The sequence below is a fragment of the Zonotrichia albicollis genome, chromosome 2 (genome assembly GCF_047830755.1).
Source record: "Zonotrichia albicollis isolate bZonAlb1 chromosome 2, bZonAlb1.hap1, whole genome shotgun sequence".
Lineage (NCBI taxonomy): Eukaryota > Metazoa > Chordata > Aves > Passeriformes > Passerellidae > Zonotrichia > Zonotrichia albicollis.
This window is the reverse complement of record NC_133820.1, coordinates 51,180,018-51,206,325: the sequence shown is the minus strand read 5'-3', so window position 1 is coordinate 51,206,325 and position 26,308 is coordinate 51,180,018. Positions and strand designations below refer to the sequence as shown.

The 26,308-nt window shown below is 43.3% G+C and overlaps 2 protein-coding genes across 5 annotated transcripts in view; one reads left to right on the top strand and one right to left on the bottom strand.

Annotated features, from left to right (window-relative positions):
• MTMR2 (myotubularin related protein 2) overlaps positions 1–2,380 on the top strand; it is a 59,943-nt gene extending 57,563 nt beyond the window's left edge. For both annotated transcript variants that reach the window (XM_074535146.1, XM_005492073.4), the window contains one exon: positions 416–2,380. In XM_074535146.1, coding sequence (XP_074391247.1) covers positions 416–577 — 162 coding nt within the window. In that variant the 3' untranslated portion in view covers positions 578–2,380. The remainder of the gene's footprint in view (positions 1–415) is intronic.
• CEP57 (centrosomal protein 57) lies at positions 1,960–26,019 on the bottom strand. 3 transcript variants are annotated; one of them, XM_005492074.4, is made up of 11 exons: positions 25,862–26,019; positions 20,595–20,751; positions 17,443–17,622; positions 17,006–17,127; positions 15,978–16,094; positions 11,381–11,458; positions 10,145–10,249; positions 9,910–9,987; positions 9,317–9,558; positions 5,771–5,915; positions 1,960–4,389 (listed from the first exon to the last, which is right to left on the bottom strand). In XM_005492074.4, the coding sequence occupies exons 1-11, from the start codon at positions 25,901–25,903 to the stop codon at positions 4,153–4,155; spliced, it is 1,503 nt and encodes a 500-aa protein (XP_005492131.1). In that variant the 5' UTR covers positions 25,904–26,019; the 3' UTR covers positions 1,960–4,152. The 3 variants fall into 3 exon arrangements, with proteins under 3 accessions (XP_005492131.1, XP_074391248.1, XP_026652270.1); XM_026796469.2 differs by having other exon boundaries at positions 4,195–4,385; XM_074535147.1 differs by lacking the exon at positions 11,381–11,458.
• Between the last annotated feature and the right edge of the window lie 289 nt (positions 26,020–26,308).

Sequence of the window (26,308 nt, the reverse complement as noted above, 5' to 3'; positions counted from 1 at the left end):
GTTAAAGACAGGAACCCAGCAAACACTTTGCAGTACTGACTGTTCAACAGTCAGAACTATGTGAAAATACTTAGAAGAATCTGGCTGGGTTTTTTCTTCCCAAGCCGCTGAAATTATGTCCAGGCTGAGATGCCAAGGCCAGTGCCCCCCAGAAATGTCAGAGATCAGAGTCTGGCAACTGTCATCTTTCAAAATATGTACAGACTGTTGTTTAGCCACCATTGCACTGTGCATGTTGGAGCCAAATGAGCAGCCAAGAGCCAGAGCAAGCACTCGGGTACCTGCAGGCTGGAGACTGATGACACTCATCTGCCTCCTTCCGCCATTGCTGTCTGTAAGGTTAGCAGCAGCTTTGTGCTTCAGGCTCCCTTTTCCATGCTGACCTCCCAGTGCTCAGCCACACGTTTCCTTGCAGGAACCAGTTCACAATCGCTACAAGGAGCTTCTGGCCAAGCGGGCTGAGCTGCAGAAGAAAGTGGAGGAGCTGCAGAGAGAGATCACCAACCGTTCCACCTCATCCTCGGAGCGCGCCGGCTCTCCCGCGCAGTGCATCGCTCCCGTACAGACAGTTGTATAATAGGGACTTTTTCCTGCTGACAACCTTCCCAGGACCATGGGGGGCAGCTTTTCTGAAACCTCCTGGATTTCCAACATGGTGCCTGGGAGATGCCAACTTATTTATTTATTTCTCTCCAGGGTAATTTATTAGTACTGTAGCACTAGAGAAAGCTTAAAGCAAAAGCCAACACAGACAAGACCCCCTATGCAATTACCCTTCTCAGTGGCTATCTTATATTGCACTTGCCACCTGCAAGAAGCCTGGAGCTTGCTCTTTGTTCACTGATGTGCTGGAAATCACTTGGCTTGAAAGAGTCTGTGCACGAGCATGAAGTACTGTGGAGGAAAAACATCTGCTCAGAAGTTTGAAAGGCCAAACCTGACTTTGTACTGGAGCCTCAGATGCAGCTGTGACATCACACACCCTCCTGCACAGCAGAGTCAATGAGGGCGTTTGCCAGCACGCCTGGAAAGAAGCAACAGCAGTGTCTGAAACAAGTCATTCCCTTCACGTCAACCTAGGTCATAGGAAGCCATGCAAATGATGCCTTATTTAAAGAAAGGGCAGCTTCTCCCAATAAAACACTGCGGTAGAGGAATAACAATATAGGACATGATTCTGTGGGACAACGTTTACTTCCACCTCTGCAACTTCAGAATCTCATTTATGGTTTACAGTGGGTGTGCCAGGATGCAACTTAAGCACCTTTATTTCAGAGGGGGAGCAGAGTGGGCTCCCCTGGCTTTCCACAGCTCCTGTGGCCTCCAGTGCCTCATAGTCATCAGGGGGAAAGGTAATGGATACCAAGGGGCACATGTGAACTGCTGGGATCAGCCATTACATTTGCTTGTGTAAGCATAATCAGCAATTTTAATGCTTCTGTGCAGGGTTATTGTGGTGTACTTATGGTATTTCAGCTTTCTGCTAACTAATGGAAGCAACTGTGCATCAACCAAAGACGCCTTTCTGCCTGCATTGCAACTGCTGCTTTAGGTTTTTCTGGCAGACTGAACAGCTTAGCCATTTTCTAAACCCTACCTTTTTCCTCATAGTCTGCTTCAAGAATTGGTGTCACTCAACTAAACTCAAGCTGAAATTGAATTTTAATACAAAAATTTACTGTAGGGGATACAACACATACTTGGTGAAACCATGACTGCCCCTTTGCTCTTCCAAACAGGTAAGCACAGGGTTGCAGAGGAGGGCTCTTGGAGCAAAGGCAGTTCAGTATGTGCAAGGCTGCTTCTCCCCCTCTCTGCTGAGGAGCAGGGGTACTGCTTGGTGTGGGTGCCTGTGTTGCTCTCTTAGGATTGGATCCCAGACTGGTCACCTGCTTCATACACCTGTCAGCTGCTTCACTCAGCTGATATTCCAATAGAGAGGGATTTTTGGAGGGAGCATAAGAGCAGACCTATTCCCACCTAAAAAATGGCCTTTCAAAAGCCACATTCCTTCCAAGGCAGTTAGCAGTCATTTCCTCCTGCAGTCTCCAGTTCTGCCTGCTCTACTGCTGCAATCACCACTCCCTGCTTACAGAGAAATCCAGAGCCACCTTGTGACAGGGTGAGTAACAGGCTGCACAGCATCACCACGGCTCTTAAGGGGTGGCCTGTCACAGTATGGTTTAAAACTGCAAGAATCCTCACAAAACACTTCCTAAGGACTCATTTGCTGTGAGGGCAGGTCTGCTCTTACCTACAATCACTATATAAGATGGTTTAAAGCATTATTCTGTATTAGCAAATTGACTATGTGTGTATATTTTGTTTCTTGATGAAGGCTGTTTGGTTTCCTTAATGCTAATAAAAACAGAAAAATGGATGAAGTTCCTGTGCTCTTGTTTTCAACTATGTGGTTTTTCAAAGGACTTGCAAGACATGCAGACATGAAATAAATAGCACTGCAAGTTCAGTGTGTGAAATCCAAATCTCCCTCATTCGCCTGCAGAGGGTCTTTCAAGTTGTTAATATTCAAACTCTGAGGCCTAGAATGACAGAAAACCCAGATTAATCTTTGGACAAGTTTCATTTATCCTGTACAGACCAGCACTTAGCTGTCAGCATTATAAAAAGAGAATCACAGAACAGTTTGAGTTGGAAAGGACCTTCAAAGATCATCCAGTTCCAACCCCCCTGATTGGCAGAGACACCTTCCACTAGACCAGTGCTCAAAGCCCCATCAAACCTGGCCTTGAATACTTTCAAGGACAGGGCTCTCTCCAGAGGTCCTTCCCAAGTAAAATGACCAAGTGTAAGTTTCAGCTATTGATTTTTCAGGGCTCCCAGCATGAGCTACTCTTTTACTGTCACTATACCTGGTTAGCAGCATCTAACAGCAGCTAACCCCTTATGTGCAAGGAGACAAGCTGGCTGGATCCCCCAAGGCAACAAACAACTCCCTTCTGCCTGTGTTGACCCTGCAGAGTTCCTTGCCTGCTCCGCTACAGGCAAGGGTGGACTACTCTGACTCTGCCCTTCCCTGCAGCTCTCATTCATCACCCTGACCAGGGAGAAGTCTCCTTGCCATAAAAAGCCCACTGGCTGTGGCACAGTGCTGCAGCAAACACCCAGCTAATACAGAGGAAGTGCAGCTTTCCCACAAGTCATTCAACAGGCAAGCTGGCTTTATTATTTTTCAACTGTATATACAGGTGATCTGGGTCTTCTATACATTCCATTGACAGGAAACTCTTTACATTATTAACATAATAAATAACATTTAATCAGCTGTGCAAGTCAGAGCACAAACTTCATTGCACTACTACCAAAGCTGATAGCTCATCAAAGCACATACTTAAGTTAAAAGCAAGATGCCAGGACCAAATGGCACGATTGAGGCACTTGCAGTTTAAAACACCTGTGTGGTTTCTCTCACTCCTCTACCACTCAACGCTGTCAGCTAGAGACAGGGTATTGCCCTCTACCTTACAGCATTTTCCTAAGGCAGGATTTCTGTAGAAAAACTTTCACTTAATCATTAAGCAATGTAATTCATAAGCTACTTTGCTCCTTTTTAAGCACTCAAACATCCACCCCCACTGATGCTGACTAATGCAATGTGGCAGATCAAGAACCAGGGATGCCTTTTGAAGAGAGCCCCACAGAACACATTTGAAGGGGTTGACCTGTTCTCCCTCAGACACTCCCAGAGATGGAGCCATTGCAGCTGCACACAGAACAGAACTGACAAAAGCCCTCTACACCCAGGACTGCAGCACTAGTTTCACACAAGATGCATCCTGAGAGGCCTCCCAGATCAACAGCAGCAAATGGCATTGGCACATCACACACACCCCAAACCACATACACGTGCAGTGCTTGGTGTGCTGGAACAAAACAGAAGGACTGCTGGAACCATAACACAGGGAACTGGGGGAACCCTACTGTTAAGATTCACTGGCCATGTACCTTGAAAATAGAATGTGATTTAAACTAGACCACAATATATACAATCAAATGCAGGGATGGAGAGCCAAGAGCCTGTAAGCCTATATTTCAAAAGTGTGCTTAGCATACAGTAGTCTCTTCCACACAGCAGGAAAGGCAGAATGTAAGTTTGGCCAGGATGCTTCAGGAACATCTCCTGCAGAAGAGTCAGTAGTCCCAGCTGACATCATCTTTCTGTAGAGAAGTCTGTATGGTCTGCATGTCTCTCAGCAACTGAAGATTTTTCCGACTCTTTTCTCCAGGCTTCACTTTGATGGGACCTGCATTCTTTCCTTTCGTGCTTACTGTAGTTGTTACTTTAACCTCACTGACTGGGAACCTGCTGTCTTTTATTTGTTTAGCAGAAGTCCTTCTGGGCTTGCATTCTCTCTTAAGTCTCTCTAGCTGAAAGAGAAACCCAAAGAAAAACAAGAAGTGATCTTCAGTTTTATGTTCAGCAATTCCTCCAATCAGCTGAAATATCCCACCACATATCTCACCCAGGTAAGCAAATGGTTGTTTCCAAGTCCCACTGAAAAATAAATACTTTACTTTCCTTACCAAGCATTGTTATATTTGCATCTTTAGAGCTGTGTTTAGCTTACAGTGATATACCTCCTCTCTAAAAATTGACATGTTCATTATGGGGGAACATTGCCATCAGGAATGTAACATAAAAAGATGCAGATGAAGAAAGTTGATTTATCTCTGTTACCATCCAGTGATCAGAAAAGAAAGCAAGAGCTTTTTACATACATACTAGTAATTGTAATAGCTAGTCACTGTCAGAGATGTGGGTTTGAAAGAATACCAGAGTTCTGCTGGGGTGAAAAGGTGGTACCCACACACAGCTCTGTAACATCACAGCATGTGAGTCAGTCTCAGTACTCCCCAGCAAAGACTGAAAGGGGAACTGGACAGTCTGAGGCTCAGGCACATTCATACACCCAAACCACAACACAGGTGGCTTCTGTAGCTCCCTCTCTGCAGGTGGTCATGCTCTCTTCTTCTAGCTGACAGCATGCAACAATTTTCCTAAACCCCAGCTCCTAAAACTTTTGCCAACAGCACTTGCAGCATCATTACTGCTGAGAACTACAGTACGTCTGTACAGCACATCTCTGCAGCAGTTCCTCTGAAGATCATAGGATATCAAAAGTGAGTAATGCTTTTAACAGCAAGCATTTCACAGGTCCATTCTGGATGTCAGGTCTCAGCATGTGTTTTGTGTATAAGTTACATCAGGTGAGTGTGAATCGTGGTTTGTATGAACTGAACCAGATTAAATACATGGGGTTAAGCTCTTTGGAAGAAATTCACTAAAATTAATGAAGGCAAAAGAAAACAGGGAATCAGTATGTTTTATAGCTTTGAATGAAAAGGCTACACAATCCAAAACATTCTGAAAGTTATAAAATAGGCAAAACAGGTATTTTGAGTCTTAAAAGATGCAAATCCAAATATAAATAGGTAATTTAGTCCAAGTAAAGGAAAACTGTTCAGCAATGTTCAAGAGACAAGAGCAGTGTAAAATGCAATGTGAGAACAGATGCAAAAGCCCTGTCCAGGAAAGTGAAGAGTGTGCACAAGGGTGAGAGAAAGAATGATTCTGCAAAAATACTGGGATGGATGGAGGTATGCAGACTAACTTTGGGACATCAAAGGTAGAATTAACTCTAGTTATTTCTGCTTTATGCAATTGCTGCTAGATTATGATATAACATAAAAAACCCCTACTTAAGTCAGCAACTCTACATAAGTATGATCAAAGGCTAAAGAAACCCACCTGCAAACGATGCTTCCGAACTTTGCTGATTTGGTCTGCCTTTGCTTCCATCCTTTCCACTAGCGCATCCAGCTCCTTCTCCAGCTCTTCCCTCACTGCAGCACTTGGGGCCTCCAGGATGAGCTTTGACAGCTGCTGGTGATCACTAGCACACAATTCAGACAGAACAAGCTTGCATCAGTTTCCACTGGCTTCTATATCGTGTACCCGGTTCAGAAACAACACTTCTAGGAAACCATAGCACCAGCAGCCAGACATGTTCAGCACACCATAACAAACCAGTAAGAACAGTTTTGCTGGTTTGCAGCATTATTACAGTAGCACATCATAGTGACAGGCTGCTGCAACACTGAGTCTCAATAACTTAAGTAGCTTCCAACTACAAGATGCATATTCAAAATGACCAAATAACCATTTGAGAGCTTGATCTCAGCACTCACTGAGTTAATATTTTGTGTATTTGTACTTACTGCAGCTGTGCAGTACAGTAACAATTCATGTTCTGTTAACCAGGACAAGCAAAACACCCAGCAAAGCTATCCTCTAATGGACTATTTGTCCAGATCCTGTTTTTGGCTAGGGTAGAGTTTTCATTTTTAGTAGCTGTTACATTGTTGCATTTTGGATTCAGTACAAAAATAATGTTGATAACACTGATGTTTTCATTGTTGCTCAGCAGTACTTACCTAAGCCAAGGGCTTTTCAGTGTCTCCTGCTATGCCAGGGAGCAGGGGCACAAGAAGCTGAGACAGGGAGATACCTGGGATATCTGATTCAAACTGGCCAAAGGGATATTCCATACCACAGAACATCATGCCCAGTATTATAAGCCAGGGGGAGTTAGCCATGAGGGGACAACTGCTGCTGGGGATGAGCAGCCATCAGCAGGTGGTGAACAACTGTACCGTGCACCACGTGATTTTTTACCTTCGATTTTATCTCTCTCCCGTTTTCATTACATTTTACTTTATTTCAGTTACTAACCTGTCCTTGTTTCAGTCCATGGGTTTTTCCTTTTCCTAATTTCCCTCCCCATCCCACCAGAGCAGAGGACAGGAAAGCAGCTGCATGGTGCTTAGCCACCAGCCAGGGTTAAACCAAGACAGTATTTTCTGGCACCCAACATGGCCCGTGAGGGGCGAATGGCAGGTCTGACCAGAGTGTGTGAAGACAAATCTTTTCTAGGCACCGTTGTATTGGTTTAGTAGTGGCAGGTGGCAATGCTGGTTCATGGTGCTGTGGAATCCCTGGCCATGACATTCCCGGGGAACGGGAGCCATCTCCTGGGGAATCCGTGTAACTACACCGTGCTCCTTCCCGGCTCGGCAGCCAAGCACAGGGGAGATCCGGTCCCACACCTTCCCTGCTGCTCCGGGCTATTTACAGCAGCCTTGGAGAACCCCCAATATCCCGCCCCAGCTCAAACCAGCGTGGTCCCAGTGCTAGGATCAGCATGGTGCTGAAGGGGGTGCAAATCAGGGCAGGATTTGTGTCTGGGGGCAGTGAGTGAGCAGCTCATGGGACTGAGTTGCTGGTCAAACCACAGCAGAGAAAGCTACCTTCTACACAAAAGACAGGATAGTGAGGGTACACACCACAGGGAATCCCAAGTTTCTCCTCTGGGACCACAGGGAGAACATCAAGTGGGATGGAAAACCTGTGCCTCAACCCTAGAGGCACGGGTATGTGAATTGCAGGCAAAAAACAAGCACAAACAGGAATTCTTCCAGGGAAGTTGCTGCTTAAGTCTTCAGTGGGCAGCTCCCCAGACAGAGTGGCAGGGCTGATGTTATTCCTGATCCTATGGAAAGGAATTCTAATTCTTTTTTACAGGAAATGGAGAATGCTATGACCAGTACTAGAGGAGCCCTGTCTCAGGCAGGTGCAGGAGAGGGACAACCACGTTACTGGGCTGTGTGGCTCAGATGGCCTGGGCACATCAGCCCCACAGGAGCACAAGGCTTTATCAGACCCTGGTGCAGTGCACCCTAATGCCATCAAGCTATACAGGGGCAGCACCCACTTGCATTTCTGGAGTGACAGGGGCATCCCAACAGCTGATGGTCTTGGAGGCTGAAACCAGCCTGACAAATGACTGGCAGAAGCACCCCACTGTGACTGGCCCAGAGGCTCTGTGCACCCTTGGCAGAGACTGTCTTGGCCATTTTAAGGACTCAAGAGGGTGGGCTCTCCACATAGCTGCCTTGGAGACAAAGGAAATGAAGCATCTGTGTACTCTGCCCTGTCTCTCAGAGAACCCTTCTGATGCGGTGCTGCTGAAGGTCAAAGAACAAGAGGTGATAGAATGATTTGGGTTGGAAGGGACCTTAAAAATCATTGAGTTCCAAACTCCCTAGCATAGGCACGGCCATTTCAACTAGAACAGGCTACCCAGAGCCCCATCCAATCTGACCTTGAATGTTTCCAGGAATGGGAATCCACACCTTCCCTGAACAACCTGTTCCAGTGCCTCACCATCCTCACAGTAAAGAATTTTTTCCTATATCTCATCTAGGTCTACCCTCTTTCAGTTTAAAGCCATTACCCCTCAGGCAAACACTATATACCCTTGTAAAAAGTCCCTCTATTGTAGCTTCCTCTGAAAGGCCCCCAGTGAGGTCTCTCTGGAGCCTTCTCTTCTCCAGGCTGAACAAGCCCAGCTCTCAGCCTGTCTTCAAAGGAAAGGTGCCTTCCGATTGTCTTTGTTGGCCTCCTCTGGACTCACTCAAGCAGGCCCATATCCTTCTTGGGTAGGGGATCCAGAGCTGGACACAGCCCTGCAGGTGGGGTCTCAGCAGAGCAGGGCAGAGGGGCAGAATCCCCTCCCTGGCCCTGCTGCCCACGGGGCTTTGGATGCAGCCCAGGACAGGATTGGCTTCCTGGGCTGGGAGTGCCCATGGCTGGGCCGTGTCCAGCCTCTCAGCCACCAGCACTCCCAAGTCACTTCAGCCATTAGCTACCCACCCACCACCTTTTCCTGCCCTGAAAGACTGCCCTGAGAGCTGAGTCCAAAGTCATGGACTACATTAACTCAATGGACTAGTAATGGGAGAGTCCATGACTACAGAATGGTATCTGTGTGTACCTACATCAAAAGGCTGGAAAGGTGATGGTCATTATCTGGGGCATACTGGAAAGTGCAGGGCTTGGGCAGGATGTAAGTGGTACAGTGTAAGGGGTGAATCCTGCCCATCCCGACATGAGGGAGGGCTGGGTGTGGGGTGTGAGTGGCAGCAGGGTCCTATGCTGGCTGGCTCCACACCACATCAGTCCCCTGCACTGGGGCTGTGAGCACACTGCTCCCTCACCTCTTCTGACATCAGTACTGATGCACATAAGCACAGGGCTGGTGTTCAGACTGTCTAGCAGAGACTCTAACTGCAAGGACAATTGACAGCCTCTGCAGCCAGCAAAACAAAGATTACATTCTAGAGATTTCCTAAACTAAGAACTTTCTCAGGCAAAACCCTCCAAGTTCAAAGCAACAAGGGAAAAATATGAAACATCCGCATTCATAATCTGCAGAAGAAAATATGCCACACTCACAAACTCATCTGTCCAAATTCATCTTGCAAAGTCATCAACACTTCTGAGAGCTCTTCCTGAGACGAGGACGAGTCCATTCCTGGGGATGGCCTTCTGCTTTTGCAGGCAGGATGACCAGAGCTGGTGGGTCTGGCTGGAGGATCGTTCACCACATATCTGTTACACAAAGCTTTGCTGTGATGTTTCATCAGGTGCAGCACGTGCTGCACATTGGCACAAACCGAATGACTGGGACTGGTAGACTGAAAAGAAAAGAAAGAGATTTCTTTTAGATAAGATTATCAACAACTTGATAATACTGGAGAGCATTCAAAAACAGTGCCACTTTTGTTCTGCTGACAAGAATGTAATTTTTGTTTGAATTAATATGCAGTAACAAGAACATCTTGTCAAGCAGCATAGTGCAGGCCTATTTTTGGTAATACCAGCTCAGCTAGTTGTCAATATCCAACAAGTATTTCAAAGACAATCTGTATGAAAAGTGTAAAAGAAAATTAAGTGATCTGACCACTGGGTGTCAGAAGTGCACCAACCCAACGTCCCTTAAGGAGCTGCACCTACTGGGCTCTAAGCTTTGGAATTAATCAGCTCACCTTCCCAGCCACAAAGGGTACATCATCCAGACACAACCTGTAATGGGGCTGCACAGTGGAATGTCTGACAAAGCATTTCTGGAAAGAAAGAAGAGAAAGTATTTAGCAAAAATTATAATACAGCCAAAACACTTTCCCTTTACTTTGTAGTAAAAGAGGCAATCAGCTGCCTGATCACATGCACACAACCTTATTTAACTCCTCAGTAATTGCCCTTCTCTTCCCCACATCTTACCTTCTCTGGCTGCTTAGCTTTTTTCCTGGGTTGTCTTACTTTTGGAGAAAGTAGTGGTGATGCTGCTTGAATCAGTAGTCTGTTGGTTTCCAGGCCTGTCTGAAGCTGCAATTGAGGGAATAAGGGGAGTTACTGAAAATATATTAATAAATAATCAGAGACAGTGCAAGCAGAGCACCGCAAGAATTTTTAAAACATAGGCTCTCCAGAAGAAAGGACTGCAAATTTTTAGGGTATTTTTGCACTCAAAGGCCAACAAACATTAAATACTTCCTCTGTTAGCACTACTCATCAGTAATCCTAGTAAATTAGAGAATTAGCCTTAGTCCATGAGTCCCATGCAGGCAAGTGCCAAAACATCAGCTGTGCTTTATACTTGGCAAGGAACTGGGGAGCTCAAGCCACCCAACCGTGATCAATTGATCCCATGACATACAATTACTAGGCAACTACTCCTTCTGTTCTATTAAGTATGACAGTAAGAAAAACCTACAAACAAACAAACAAAACCCACAAAAATAAACAAACTAACCACCAAACCAGCTGTTGAAAGAGTTAAGGTTAGAACTTCCTGTTCACACTGAGAATCCTAACACACTTTGCTGTTCAAGAGGCAGATACTGCATGGCTTTAGAAATCGTGCCCTGAAGAAGCATTCACAGCACAGTTTTTCATTATTAATTTGAGGTACCCCTTTCCCCATCACACCAGACTTATGGCCAAGGTTAATGTTAGAGCCTGACACATTACCTCCATAATCCTCCAGCATACAATGAATGCTTAATGAACAGCACACTTTCAGGTTAGAAGATCCAGCATCCTTAAGGGCTCATAATCAAGAGTATGTTGCCTCTTTTTTGCTTTCCTGTACAGCATTTTAATTACAATTATGAACAAGGGGGCCCATTTGTTGACTTTAATATATTGAAAGGTTGCCATGCATACTCAATTATGGATTAATCTGAATTTCTACTCCTCTTCTCCAACTTTTAGTAAAGAAGTTGCAGTGCACATGTGGTGATAGGTTTCCAAAAAGCTTGGAGAACTTCAGAACATTTAGTACCTCAGAGAGAAGGAAAAACAAAAAAAGAAGGAAAAAAAAGACTAAAACCAGGATTCACAAGTCTGTGAGGCATATGGGAGGGCACTTTCAGTAAGCTTAGCTAGAAAGTTGATAAAAAGGAAAAGAGCTAATTACAGTGCATACCAGTACAAAAGAAATTTCCTGTTGGTTACCTCAGCTGCTTTTTCCTGAACAAGCTTCCTTGCATGTTCTTCCTCATAAAGCTTCTGTTCCAGCTCTTTCATTTTTTTCTAGTCAAAGTTAAATCAAAATAATAGTGTTACTAATGAAACCATTATTTTTTCTTCCTGAAGCCTACAATATTGAGCTTGCACAAAACCATGAGTTCATCTTACAACTTAAGGATAAATGGAGACTTGAGCATTAGAATGATTGCTGATGCTTTGCCTGTACAGGCATAAATCCAGCAGTCAAAAGCTTATGCTTATCATTTAAATTGATCTTGCTATTCTTACTTTGACAATGGGTATCTGAACTCAGGTCACAGCCAAACACACACAGCAATACACAAGGCCCTTTCTCTTCAATTGTAAAAACACCCTAGACAGTAGGTTGCTTTGTGTACATGATCCTCCAAGATTCTGCACTACAAAAGAGCTAACAAAGACAGGTCATTATAAGGCAACTGAAGACTTGCTTCATTTAGACAACTAATGGTATTTTTGCTAAAATCTGTAATTTACACTCTTACAAGACAAGAATTTTTGAACATCTAGCCACCTTCCTAATAAAGAAGGAAAGGTTGTATGATGCCCCTAAGATACTTTTAAATAAAACTGAAGTAATTTCATCTTTTAATCACAAAAACTTTAAGATCACTTTTGAAACTCTTTTTCAAAGGAAAAGGTTAACAGGGAAAGCACACATCTCTTTGTAAACCTCCAACAAGATGAAAACATTGTTTAAACAAGATACACTGAAATTCCCAATGTGAAAGTTATTTGATAACTTTCTGGCTTTATACAGCAGTGATAAAACAACCCGGAGCTCCAGTCTCCAAAACAATTTCCCTTCTCTTCCCCCAAAGACTGATAATTCACAGAGCCATTCACCAAACTCAAGGCAGAAAAGCATGTTATACAGAGTGACAGCTGTGTTTGCACACTTGTGTGTTTATAAACCCACTACATAGAGGTACTAAACATTTCAGTTCTGCTTTACTTAAGCATTAACTGCAAGAATAATGTAATGAGCTGTTATACAAAGGTGTCAAAAGGCAAAGCCTGGATAAACATTGAGGACAAAGGCACTATATATAGGAACCAACTTTTTCTTTTGAGTGAAAGAATTATTCTGATAAATTTTTTTCATTCAAAACAAACGTATTCCAGGTAACTTAAAATCATCTTCTGCCCTTTACAGTTATTGGCACAACTCTTTGTATCTATGTGGTCAGTCTCAAAGCCCTTTTAAGTCTGACAGAATTTTTACTACAAAAATACTAAGGAAAATATTCTGTTTAAAGAGTGACATGAAGCTGGGCCAAGGCTTTTATTCTGAAATGAATATTCCCTCAGCTACCTGTTCAGCTGCAGGGTGCAGCTCAAGCTACACAGCAAGAATGTATCTTACTGTATCATCTGTGACAAATCCTGTTAGAAATTATATATCCAACTAAGATTCCATAAATATTTTTTTCTTGTTTATAGCAGAAGGTATAATGCAGATTACTGGACTGTCACTAAGAGAGAGGCCACAGAGCCAAGCAAACAGCCCCTGCCCAGCAGTGCTGCCCATCATGTAAGACAGCACTGCAAGGGGCAGCAAGCAGGCTGCAGGTCAGCACTGGGCTGCCTGAACATCCACTCAAGCACCAGGAGCCACTGCAAAAAACTTTACTGACAAAATAGAAAAAAATTATTTCAATGTCTATTTTTGACCTGTTTTCTAACAGAAAATGAATTTCATGCAACCACCTACCCAGAGAATCCCAGAATCAGGTTGGTTTAGGTTGAAAGGGACCTTTAGAGGTCACTTAAGTCCAAGGGACAATTTTCACTAAACCAGGTGGTTGCTCAGAGCCTTCTCCAAACTCATCACGAATGTTTCCAGGAACAGGGCATCTGCCACCTCTGCAGACAATCTGTTCCAGTGTTTTGCCCAATCCACAGAATTGGGGGAGTGTGGTTTTAATCTCACTGTCAGCACTAAGATCAATTACTATAAACTACAGTTGTTGAAAATGTCATCCACACACACATTCAAACTCTGGCCATAAACAAGACCACAGCCCATACTGCACTTTTAGGAAACATTTCTTACTCTTATCTCCAGACACAGACACCTTCACATCTCCTCAGTCAACTGTCCAGAGAGTGCACTGCAGGACTACAGTTGAACTAAAGATGCCTCAAAAGCATTTCCCGGGTAAGTACTCCACATAAAAAGTAATCTCAGCATTTCTTTTTCACAGCCACTACTGACATTAGTGAATTACTTGAAGACAATACTTGTAGGGCCAGATAGTGTCTCTGCGGAGATTAAATGCTCTCAGTAAGACCCCCCACACAACCTGTGCTCTGGCAGTGTCTGAAAGAGGCAGGATACATCTCTGCTCACTCATGAGCCATCACCTCACCACTTTCCATCCATTTCAGCACACCATGTATGAAACAGTTTCTTATTTCTTGCTTCAAATTCAACTTGAAAATGTTCCTACAATCTTGCCACAACTACAGTAAAGATCAAAGAGGGAACAGATGCAACACTGAGTAGAGAGTGCAGGCACTCTTTGAAGATATTCAGCTAATACCTATCACATAGATGCTCACATACAAACACAGCTTATAATCACAGAGGCAGGCAGACCTGACAACCAGAAAATGGCTCATAACTACATAACGACGACAAGAAAAATGAATTCACATCACAGCTTAATCCACATTTATTTTAGGTCCTGGAATTGATTCAAAATTGTGTGAATTTAACACTCAAATCCTCTAAAACATATTTAATTGTGGCAGCTACTAATTCCTAAACATAAAGAATCAAAGACCTCTGGTTTGATCCAGAAGAGAACACAAAAAGAACTGTAAGGTTGAAATTATTTTCGCTAGCCAAGCACAAAAAGACAAGCAACCCAGTCTCACCAAACTTCAGCTACTACCAGTCAAAAACTGATAGTTTTGACTAGTTTGATAGTTTTTGATAGCTTGATAGTAAAAGCCTTTCAAGAGGGAATGCCAGCTGCTGAACATGTTATTTCAACTCCAGTCCTGGAGGAAATCACTGCTACTTTGAGTACAAGACCCAGGAGACTCCTATTTTTTTTTTAACAAGTGTTTGGCCTAAGTAAACAATGCAACCACTTGTACTCTAAAACTGCAGCTCACCACAACAGGGTGTCAAGACCTTAAAAAGCCTGTTGCAGCTGCTTTGGGTCAGGGACTTCCAAGAAGAGTTGCAGCATCTAAATTTCCTGCAGCAAGCCAAGCAGCTAAAGATTTACTACCAAACATCATCTTATGTACTTCTGGAGAAACACCATCTATTTCACCACCTGAGGTAAGGGCTGGTGTACAAAGCGGGAAGCCCGTGATTTTGACAGAATCCAGAACTGCCATCCTCAATATTACAATCTGATCACGGGGTATCCGGTCCTTTTTGGGGGAATAGGGGAGAAATTTGCAGAAGGAAGCCTCTCCCTGGTCAAGCCCTCAGTAGTTTCCAGGCTTGGGAGACTTGTGGTGTCTCTTACAGTATCAGCAAGAGGTATGTGGATGAGCATCAGAGGCCAGCACCATGGCAGGTGCACAGAGATGTATGGGGCTTGTGTGGTAGCTATGGGGCTACAGGGGTGGCTTCTCTGAGGAGCTGTCACACACTTGCCCATATCAAATGAACCAATGCCAACAGAGCCAATGCCAGCTGGCTCCAAGACAGACCCACCACTGGCCAAGGCTGAGCCCAACAGCAGTAGCACCTCTGGGATTACAGACAGGGAGGGGAAAAAAACCTGTGGGGAACTGCTGCCAGAAGCAAGGAGTGAGAATGTTTGAAAGCAGAAGCCTTGCAGACCCTAAGGTCAACAAGGGAGGGAGAGAAGGTACTCCAGGTGCCAGAGCAGAGATTCCCCTGCAGCCCATGGTGAGACTGAGTTTTATTTCTCACCATAAAATTCGAAAAATTATAAAAATTCCAGGGTGAATCCACCACAACAGAATATGACCAAACACAGTCACATTGAGTTTGTAGAAGCTACTGATTCAAACAGAGCCCTGAAAAGGCAGACTGACTCAAACCCACAGGGAGTCACCCAGTGCTAGAGGCCTTGCAACATGAGAGCACAGCAGTCTGCACACAAAGTAACTAGTAATAATTGTGTTTCTTAAGAAGGAGGGGCTAAGAGGAAAAAATCCCATCAAATTCATACAAGTCAGGGTGAATCTCAATAATAACAGGAAATAACTATCAGCATTCAGTAGGATGGAAAGCAAGTCAAGATCTTAGGAATGGCTGCAACCTTACAATGCCTAGGCATCAACTAAGTACAAAAGAGGAACACCAAAAGACTATTAAGGCATAATTAAACTCCAACTCTTGCAATGCAATGCCCAAAGCCTAACTGGACATGCACACTTGCAGCAATAACTTCAAGTTTCCACAACCCATCAGTTTAAAACAAAGTTTAGTTGCTGTCTTACTCTAAAGCACTAAGTTTTGCTCACCTCTGCTATTACCATAAGCTATGAAGTACAGATTACAATAAACAAGGTAAATATGATACAGTATCCAAGACAAATGCCAGACCTCTGCTGTGGACTGCATTGCAGTTAGTCTGTTGTACTCCTTTTCCAGCATATCCAGCTTTTCCAATTTTGACTGAACATGCGATTGGTCAAGAAGCCGATCTCTCGTCAAGGAGGCCTCGAATGGAGAAGTGAAAAGAAAAACAATTATAAGCACAAGAAAACAAGACCATCTATAGCAAGCATCTGTGTAACATCTTTGTGTCTGGAGCACTAAGGAGATCCAGAAACAGTCCAAAGGAACTACTAATTCCTCTGTGCAATTTTAGATGGTGGGACAATCAGGAAAAAAACTGCATCACTGGTCCACCAATGTTGGGAAGCCAGACATTTAACCACATCTGAGAGAGGATTCTGCAATCTCTCCTTCCTCCCAGCTCAAAATATTAAAAAAAAAATTATGCAGAAATTAGAAATAACTTTCTTGGGGTTTTTTTTTTCCCTTCTATTTAACAGACTGAAATAGAATAGCCACAGAGACCAGTGAGCAGACAGCTCTAGGTGACACATATGCCTATAAAACAAAATTCAAGTTCATTTTAGATATAGGCAAAATCATCATCACTGATGATTGGGAATAATTGGGTGATGATGGGAAATAGAAATTTTACTGCTATTTCTACAGAATCAGTACTTCAGGCCCAGTCTAACAAGAGCAGTGCTAGTAAAGACAATCCCCAAAGGCCTGAAGACTGTAAACACAAAAGGGAGGTTGTTTCCCAGTGGCACACAGGTATATAACTGGAGAATAAGGATGAGCCACTGCAGTGAGCCAATCATGCAGCAGCAAACAATTCATATTAATGCCAGAGCCTGCTACTGCCTTAGAAACAGGTGCACAAAGAAAATACCAGGGTCATGAGAAGACTGGGAAATTTAAGCAGGGAAGCTATCCATACCTAAGAATATGAAGGCCAGCTGAAGTAGACACCCACACTTAAAGGTATAAAAATTACAGTAACTATGAAAAATCATGACATAATTAATTGACTTTTATGATTTAACCCTGAGATAGTTTTGGGAACACACCTGTTTCTCCAAGAGATGCGACTTCTCATTTTCTGCATGCTGGATCATATGTCTCATGTAGTCCAGCTGTTTCTCTAGAAGTCTGCATCGAGACTCAGCAGCTGCCAGCTGAGAAGTCAGTTCTGAAGATAACAGAAGGCAGAAAGTAGAAATCATGCATTGCTTGTTTCTGGGATTTTTTTTGTTGTTGTTTTCAGGACAGTTTCAAAACAAACAAGAAAAGGACCATCTAAGAAACTTACATATTATGCTGAATGAACTTTTGTATAAAAACCCCTAAAATTAAGAATGCCTTAAAATTCTTTCTTTGTAACTCCCCAAGTCACCCCATTAAAAGATACTGAACAAAGTAAATTAAAATTAGTTTATGCATTTATAGGAATAAAGCTTCATCCACATCAATGTTCTATAGTATCTATAAACGCTTTGCAAACAACCTTGATTTTTCTTTGACACTTCAGTCTTGTCCCGTTCTTTGTGCTGCATTTGTTCACTCAGCATTTTTTTAAAGTTTGCTGTTTCCCTGCTGAGGTGTTTTACATTCTCCTCTGCCTCAAACCGCTCCAACTCCAGTTGGTGAATTTTTTCCTGCAGATTCTTCAGAGCGGAAAATATTGCTGCAATTGAACAAATACCTTTTGTTAGATACCATTAAATCACCACTTCAATACAACATTAAACTTGAAATGTTATTATAAAAGCATGTTATGTAAGAAGGTCAGAGTGTTCCTTAGCAGCATCCAAGAGTCCTTCCAGGAATTAGGACCTATTTCCCTTTAAACCATAACTGATTCTAAAGCTAGTCTCAAACAAATAGATGCCATTAGTGCACACCCTTCACCTGACACATTTGGGAAAGGTACAACTATTTCCCAGAACAAGGCATATAAATATTGTGTCAACTGAGAACAAACTATCAGAGAGTATCCTCTGACCCTTTATCAAAAGGAAGTGAAAAGTCTCAATTAGATAGTGAAAACAGCAGCAACTCTCCATTTTAATATTATTCCTACCACAACAAATACACAAACAGTGTTCCTATAAATGGCCACACAGCACTATACAGGTTAACAATGAGAAGATCTATAAAAGTGCCTATAAATAAGCAGACTTCTCTTTTTATTCTTCTGGTTTTTGTGTTCCCCTCCTCCATCTACAAACATACATCTCTTTAGTGCTGAACCATTTTGCCTTCCTGCTGCACTCCCAGCTTTAGCAGTCAGTAAACAAAGCCTTCCTATATTCTTCACCACAAAAAGAAAAGCAGCTATAATAGAACACACATCACCTTGCAATTAGACCATCTGCTGGTAATCTGATGTTTTACCTGTCTCTTAGCTGGCTGTTTAATTCCACGAAGGGAACCATAACCATAAGCCCTTTCCCCTGTACAGTGCTGCTGAAGTTAAACATAAGAACATCTGTACACACAGCTCAAATAGCAGACTAATCTGCAAGGTCACATTTGCCTACTCTTTTGTGCTTAAATCCACTCCAGAGAAAGAATGTACCTGCAATATGGCATGCTTGAGCACTTAAAGAGTTGGGACTGCATATTGGTTTATCCATCAGATGACACAAAAAAAATTAAAAATATTATCAAACCTTGAAGTGAGTAACAGCACATGAGAGTATCACATCAATGCAAGTCTGTTAAGTACATAAGAAGTAGCAGGAGCAGTCACAGTTCAGGGGAAGTTATTGATAATTTGGCCCTATTTGCAATATCAGAATCACCAATTGCACCCTCTTCTGTATTTACTGTTCCTTGGATTCACTTGAAATGGGCATAGCTGAAACAATGAACAGGTTTGTTACTATTATTGTTAAAGGTTACATTGAAATCTCAGTATATACACAATAATGACTAGCAAAACACAGCAATGAAGCAACTCAAGCAGTGAATAGATGAAGGTGAAATCCAACAGAGCAATTATTATTCAATCACATTGGAGTATTAAAGCCAACTGTGCCTGCTGACACACATATACAACACAAAGACATTAAACCCAAAACAAACAGAATTTACTATACTCAATTTCAGGATTTTTCAATAAGATTTATTTAATATGGGGAATGGGAAGAGCAATGAGGACCCTCAAGAAAAACCAAATCAATTTTGCCACTTGAAATTAATTCCCACATCCTTCAATTTACTAAAATATACACCACAAAACATTTCTGCATTTTTAAAAACTATGCAAAAAGAGAAACATACTGGATCATCCATGTGTTGGCTCAAATTTTCAGTACATACCCACATTCACTTGCACTTCACTTAAGCATTTTTTGGCAATAAAAAATTTGCTAGTTTCTAAAACAGGATATAATTTATCAGATTGTTTTCCACTACCCATCCTTATTTCAGAGTAGGCAGAGTCACTGTTAGAAAAAAAATTGCCAAGTGAAAACTTGGAAGTCAAAACTTTATTGCTAATGCAACATGCAGCACACTCCACAAAAATACACCTGCATCAGTAATTCATAAGGAAGCTCTTTCCTGCACATCCAATTTTTCATCTGTAAAGATTGTTTTAGTTTTGTGTCAACAGCACTCTCAAAACTGATGGCCTTGAGAGTACACTCTGCATTTTAAATAGGGCTGCAAGAACTGAGATTTCATCTTTAAGGTCATTAACACACAAGCCTTTAGTTACTCAGACATGAATTGTGTTATTGGAACAGACACTTGAGGCTATCCTCCTGATTTTTTACTTAGTTTTGGGTAATATTAGGATTTATCCTAAGCATTTCTCACTTTTCTCCATAAGTAAAAAATATCAAGCAGTTCATAGTTTTATTCTCCATAACACTCCAGTCTTACAGGAAGCATTTCTGCAATGACCCTGAGCCAAACAGCTCTTCAAAGGATCAGTCCTGCTCTGTCTCCCAACTCCTCTTGGTGCACCCTGCATGTACCCCAAGGCAGCTCTGCAGTAAGTCTCACTACATGACAAGCTAATTCACCAAAACAACAAAAAACTAAGCAAGAATAGTTTTATTGTTCATGTCCAGCATGGAAAGAGAGAGAAGGAATGGCCTAGAAACAAGAAGAATAAATGGGAGTAAAATTGCCTCCGTTTTTGGTGTTGTGAGCTCTCAGTTCAGCACTTTGCTGAAGCCTTCTCTGTATCCTTTAAGTCTTCACTGAAAAGATAAATACAACACCTCCTTCATCCATGACAAGCCTTCCAACTCTACAGGACCAAACCTCTTCCTTTTCTCCAAGCCATTCTGGGGACTAAAATCTCCTTATTTCTAACTCAGCTAGGAACTCAGGAGAGGAAAAGTTGAAGGAGAGGAAGACTGAAGAAGGGACAAAAGACCTGAGTAGTTCATGAGTTTTTACTGACAGACAATTTTACAGATCTCTACTACCAAAGAGAAGAGTATTTCTCCATTTGTAAGGTGACCTTCATCAACAGGTGCTCTTTGGAAAGAGAAGTGCCAAGGACCTACAAAACATCACTGGACATCACTGGGAATTGGAAAAGCATAAAAAGACTGCAACCTTCATAGGTGTGGAAGACATACAGTATTCTACCACGATTTGGAAACATGTAGGAAAACAACTTTGCTGAACTATTACCTCTGCTGTGGCTTTCAGGATATGGAACTACTGGTTTCTGTGAGGAACGCTGCAGATCTGAATTAATAAATGGCTTGTGCTTTGGATATTCGATAAATGAAGCTGAGGAGAGTCCATCTGTGGCTGATGTAGAGCTCTGAGTGTTACGCAGATCATCCTGAAAACAAAAGAAAGCTGTTATTCAGCACATTTGTTTCTTTGTCATGACAACAAAAATAAAGAAAAGTAAGTGTCACTATAGGACACGAAACAACATGACGCAAACGCACAGCTCTATCCAAGGTGAAAAAAGGACCTCTATTTTTCTGACTCCAACATTTATATTTTTCCAAAAGTGACAGTGGATTGGAGGGTGAAAGTGCCACCTCTCCAATGACACTGGACAAACCAACCGTCCATCAAATTTTTCCTCCTCCATAAAAGGATGCAAAACAATGAGTTATTTACATAAAGCATGCGAGAAAGTTTGTTACAAGAATGTAAACATCAGAAGGCTTAGAAAATCTTAAAAAATGAGGGTGACAAGTAAGATTCTACCAGATGATGTGCAGAAGGACTCCTACAGGAGACTCATATCTCAAAAGCTGTACTTCCTTCTTTATAGACTAAGGATGTGTTATTTTACATGCAACTCCCCTCCACTAAAAACAGTATCAAACAGAAGAATGTCTTTCCTATACTAGTTTCTGATTTACCTTTTTTTTCCCCATTTACTTGTACTGTCTACTACATATTAGAAGAAGGCAACCCACAATCAGTTGGAAAACAACCACCTTCTTAATTACTGGCTCCATTTACTGCACAAGACACTGCACTAAGGTGGCCAAACTTGATAAGGCACACCCAGGACTGTGGTCCTGCACCCCTGATGTAACTAACACAAGGGCTCACTGACTGCACATGGGGCACAGGACACTCTGCAGCTGGGAAGGTGAGCTCAGAGTCCCAATCCTTCCAACTCCACTTGCTTATATTCATTCTCCTTATCTTTCCATTCGCAGGTGGAACTTCACAAGACACATCCAGATGACTTTATGCTACAGCTGATCAGTGGTATCAGCAGTGGAAAACCAGGAGATCACAGCCAGGAAAGAACTCCCGCCTCTAAGCAGTGATGGACTCTTAAATCAGCTTCAGACTGTTCTGGAAAACGTGGCTATAGAGATCACAGATTTCCCAGCAGTCTGCACCAATTTTGCAAAAACCTGCTGTGCTCTGGATGTTGCAATGAACTGAAAGGAAAACCTAGCTGGGAAGATGCCTTTCTAAATGGAGGAGACATGGCAGAATTGTGTGTTTATGGTTTTCACTCAAAAACTGGCCTACGCTTTACAATCTGTATATAAAAATTAAACATTTCAGTGATAGAATTGGACAGCACCCTAAGAGAGGTGGGCTGCAGGCAGATGTAAAGCTCCCACAGCTTCCCTGTTCATGAGTAAGTAAAAGGAGCAATTGCAGATCTTGGCAGTGTTTTTATGCTTTTGCATACCAATCACTAGGAGAATATCATGACCAAAATTAAAATACAGAAAGTATTAGGTATCTCTAGCGAATTACACAAATGCATTACAAGGAGCCAAATATGGGGAAAAAATTAAGAATAAATTTAAAGTTATTTAAAGCCCATACATAGTTGATTTCCTCTTACAAACACAGTGATTCATTGTGAGCAAGAAAATTAGGATCCTAACTACTCTGAGTGTATCAATTGGTGTTTCTAAGCACAGTTTTATGACTGCTTTGCAGTTTGTTTACAACATTTTCCTACACAACATAATGGCTTTTCTCAAAATAACTGCATTTGCACATGCATTTTCTACCACAGAAAGCGAATTGAAACACTAACCCCTAATTAAGAATATTTTAATAAAACTATTTTTACAGCTGTTTTATGCATAAACACACTGCTTCACACTCACCCTCACAGGTCTAACCAGAGCACATGAATCCATTGATCAAAAGCCTGTTAGGTGCTAACATCAAAAATGCCATCAGCATTACAGGATATGGCATTGATGAGCACAGAACACCAAGACCAAATGATGGAGTGAAAATGAGCCAAGCAAAACACAGCACTTGTGCAGCAGGCAGTACAGGAACCCAAACAGCAACTATCGATTCAAATATCAATATCCTGTCTGCTACTGATTCAAACCAAAGGTGCCCCATCAAACAGCCAAAACAAAAAGGGAATCATCAGCTTGAAGCCAAAGTAGGGCTGACAGAATCACAATCCTTCTAGATGTCACTATCATCGTTTATGTCTTTACAGGTAAACTCTTGTCTGAAAATTAAATGTAACTGCATAAAAACACCAAAGTAAAGGAATTCTCCTATTTGTTTTTGCTGCCATTAGTAACATTTTTCTAGCCAACAGCCGACTAGCTGAAAGAAAAACCTGGTGTACTCAAAGCCCTGGAGCACCAAAGTCACACAAAGCAAAGCAAATTGAGGCTTTTGCCTATTACATGTCCCCTAAATTCCACCTGGATGCAGGCAATAGGCACTAATTTGAACAGTCAGTAATAGCAACTTGTAATAATAATTTGATTAGTGTAGTCAGTACAGGTATCCACTTCAAATAGCTACTGAGAAAAACTGTGCTGGAATATGATCTATTACATAGGCAATCATTCTTTTTTCAGTCTAAATAATAATTTGCTACCACATATATTTTTCTTACCTATTTTTAAGCAAAAGAGTGGCTTATATTCAGTTTCATAAATAGCAACTTTAAATAATTTGACTGAATACTTTGGGAAAGTTTACGAAACAGCATCAAGGAATTTCCCTTCACAAGGCTCAAACATCACAGTGATTCTCTGCTCTTCTCCCCTATCTCTCAAGTCATTAAAAACCACTGAAATTTGTTCCTGCTCTTGGAAGGTCTCACAGGCAGTATCATGCTCAATGCCCAGGAAAATTGTGAAAAATAAAAAAAAATAAATCAGGAAACTCAGCGGCCATAAGGGAGCCCGCTCAGCCCATGTTCTGAATCTCAGCTAGGTCATGTTTGCTAACTACATCTCCTCTCTCTCAGGGCACTCCTCATAGTCTTCTTTAATCCACACTAAAGCCTCAGAGTAGTAAATGAAGAAGCTTAACAGTCCCACAAGGGGCCAAGTGCACCCTGTTACATAACAGTGAGCTGAGTGTGTTTTATCGGCACAGGTCAGAGAACACTGCCTTCCAAAACTCATGGCTTTCACCCCTGCATATCAGCTGTCTACTCACGCAGAGAGAAGGGAATATGGAAAACACAGACCAGAGATAACACAACACATCACCAGCACAGGGACTTCCCAAAGCTCTCAAAGGCTAAACACAGCAGGAGGGGGAAAAAAGACACAAACTCATACAGAAAGTTTTTTAAAAAGGGATTAAATTAGAATGGGTGCTACTGCAAGTTCTCATCTGGGTGCTCACAACCAAAAAACAAAGAGGAAAAAAAAGATTAATACCTGGCAATGCTTTACGTGACACATAGTAGTCTTTGCACATGGTTAAAAAAAAAGCCAGGAAAACTACGTATGGAATGAGAAAAAATATCCCAAAATAATGAGATACTGAATGTAGTGATTATAGAACATCTGAGTACCCAGTTATTCAAACTTTCATAGTCATTTTGGAGGGATAGTCTCAATTGGCAGCACACCCTCCCTCCTTGCTGCAGTACTAGCAAAGTGGGGAAGGAAGGACAGCCCCTATCACCCACAGGCCAAATTAAGTGCTGGCTGTGCCTCCCTGATATAGGGTGAGTCAGGAGCACTCTACATTTCAATTACATCCCTAGTTAAAAGCAGACATAAAAGAAGCTAACTTAGTTAAGCAACTACATCAAATGGGGAGGAAAAAGTGTCTGCCATAGAGTGCCAGACATATTAAAAGCAACTACTTTCAAAGTTCAAAAAAGTATAAAGTCAGAGTTTGCTTGTTTTTTTTGAACACATAGAGAAAAGTCTTCAGTGGGCAACTTTTATCCCCAAAAAGTTTTTTTTTTTTGCTAACTAAATTGATTAAACAGCCTACATTTACCTACTGAAGACTAAAATGAATCTTCTGACATAGTTTTCCAGGCATGCTAGAAACAAGAGTAGAAATAAGGGTTCTCAAATTCCCCTTGCTAGCCCAGGTGTAAGTATGGCAGCACACAGCAGGAGGGCAGGAGACACAAAAGAGAGAGCTCCACGATGGGTGCTCACCACCCCAACCATGAACCCCCAAGAGTGACCTCGCACTTCCTGCAGCCCATCCCAGTGCAGCCTTCTCCCCATCTCTGCTCCTCCAAAGCACGCGTAAGACACCGTTTCTCATGCAAAAAAAAAAGCCAAGACAATGAAAAGCAACTAAAACCACAACTTATTCCAGAAAGCTGCAAACATCACGCCAAAACTCCAAACAAGAACCCCGACTGGGATACGTTTGAGGTGCCAACCTGGCAGGCACAGGGAGCACTCCATGAGCCCAGCCCAGGCTCCCTCCCCGTGTCGCCGGCCGCCAGCCGAGCCACGTGTCCCGGGCTCCTCCACACTCAGCGCCCTCCCGGGAGCAACGCGGGCACGGGAATCCCGCTTCCCGGCGGGAATGTGGGTGCTGACCTGTCCCGGCCCGCCAGGCGCTCCGCACTCGCCCAAGGGCACAGGCATCAACTACAGCTAAAGCTCGGCTTAAGGCAGCCAAGAGAAACACCCAAGGCGCGGGCACCGCCAGCTCTGCCCCGGGAGCTCCGGGCTGGCCCGGCACGGCACGGACTAGACCCCCCTGCAGCTGTGTCCAAAGCCAGGGCATGCCTGGGAGCAAACCAAAACCAGCATTTCATTCCCATTCCCTTACAAACAGCACCTCCAGACACCGGTACGGGGACAGCAAGATACACAATAGCAGAGCATCTTTTTTTCCGTCGCTTCAGAAAACACGTGTGAATGCATCATAGGTTTACACGCACATATATATAGATATCTACACACACACACACACGCACATGTGTATACACACATACATACGTAAACGCACATGTAAATAAATAAATAAATACATATATACACACACAGACACGTACACACACGCATATAAACACCTATATACACGTATAGATACACACACACACGCACACACATCATCTAACAGACAACCCAGCTTCCACAGCCTGTACAGCTCCCGGCACGCAAGCCACCGGCCCCGCACTGCCCGGCCGCTACCCCTCGGATCTCACAAGCTGCCCGCCCGTGCAGCTCCTCACCGCGGGGACGCCCTGCGAGCCTCACCGTGAGCGGATAGCCGCTCCCAGCTGCCGCCATGTCGGCCATAAGGGAGCCCGCTCAGCCCATGTCACTTTAAGGCTCGGCACTCGCGCGGCGGCTCGCTGGCTCGTTTGACTGCTATCCCAGCCTGCCAATGAGAAGGGAGGACTGGGTGTAAGGCCCGCCCCCTCTTCCTCTCAGAAGTGATTGACATGGCAATTGTCCAATAAAAGATGAGCAAGGGCGCCGCTCAGCCAATCGAGAGGTACCGGCGGCGGGCGGGCCCCTGAAGCCAGCGGCGCAGGCGGGGGGCGGTGCGTGGGCACGCGCGGAGGGAGGAGGGCGGAAGAGGCCGGCCTTTGTCAGAGGGAGCCCCCGCGCCTCGGCCAATCGCAGCGCAGGGGCGCCGCCGCCGCCCGGCGCAGGGCAGGGCGCCCGCGGCGGGATTGGCGGCGGCGGGGCCGGCGGGGG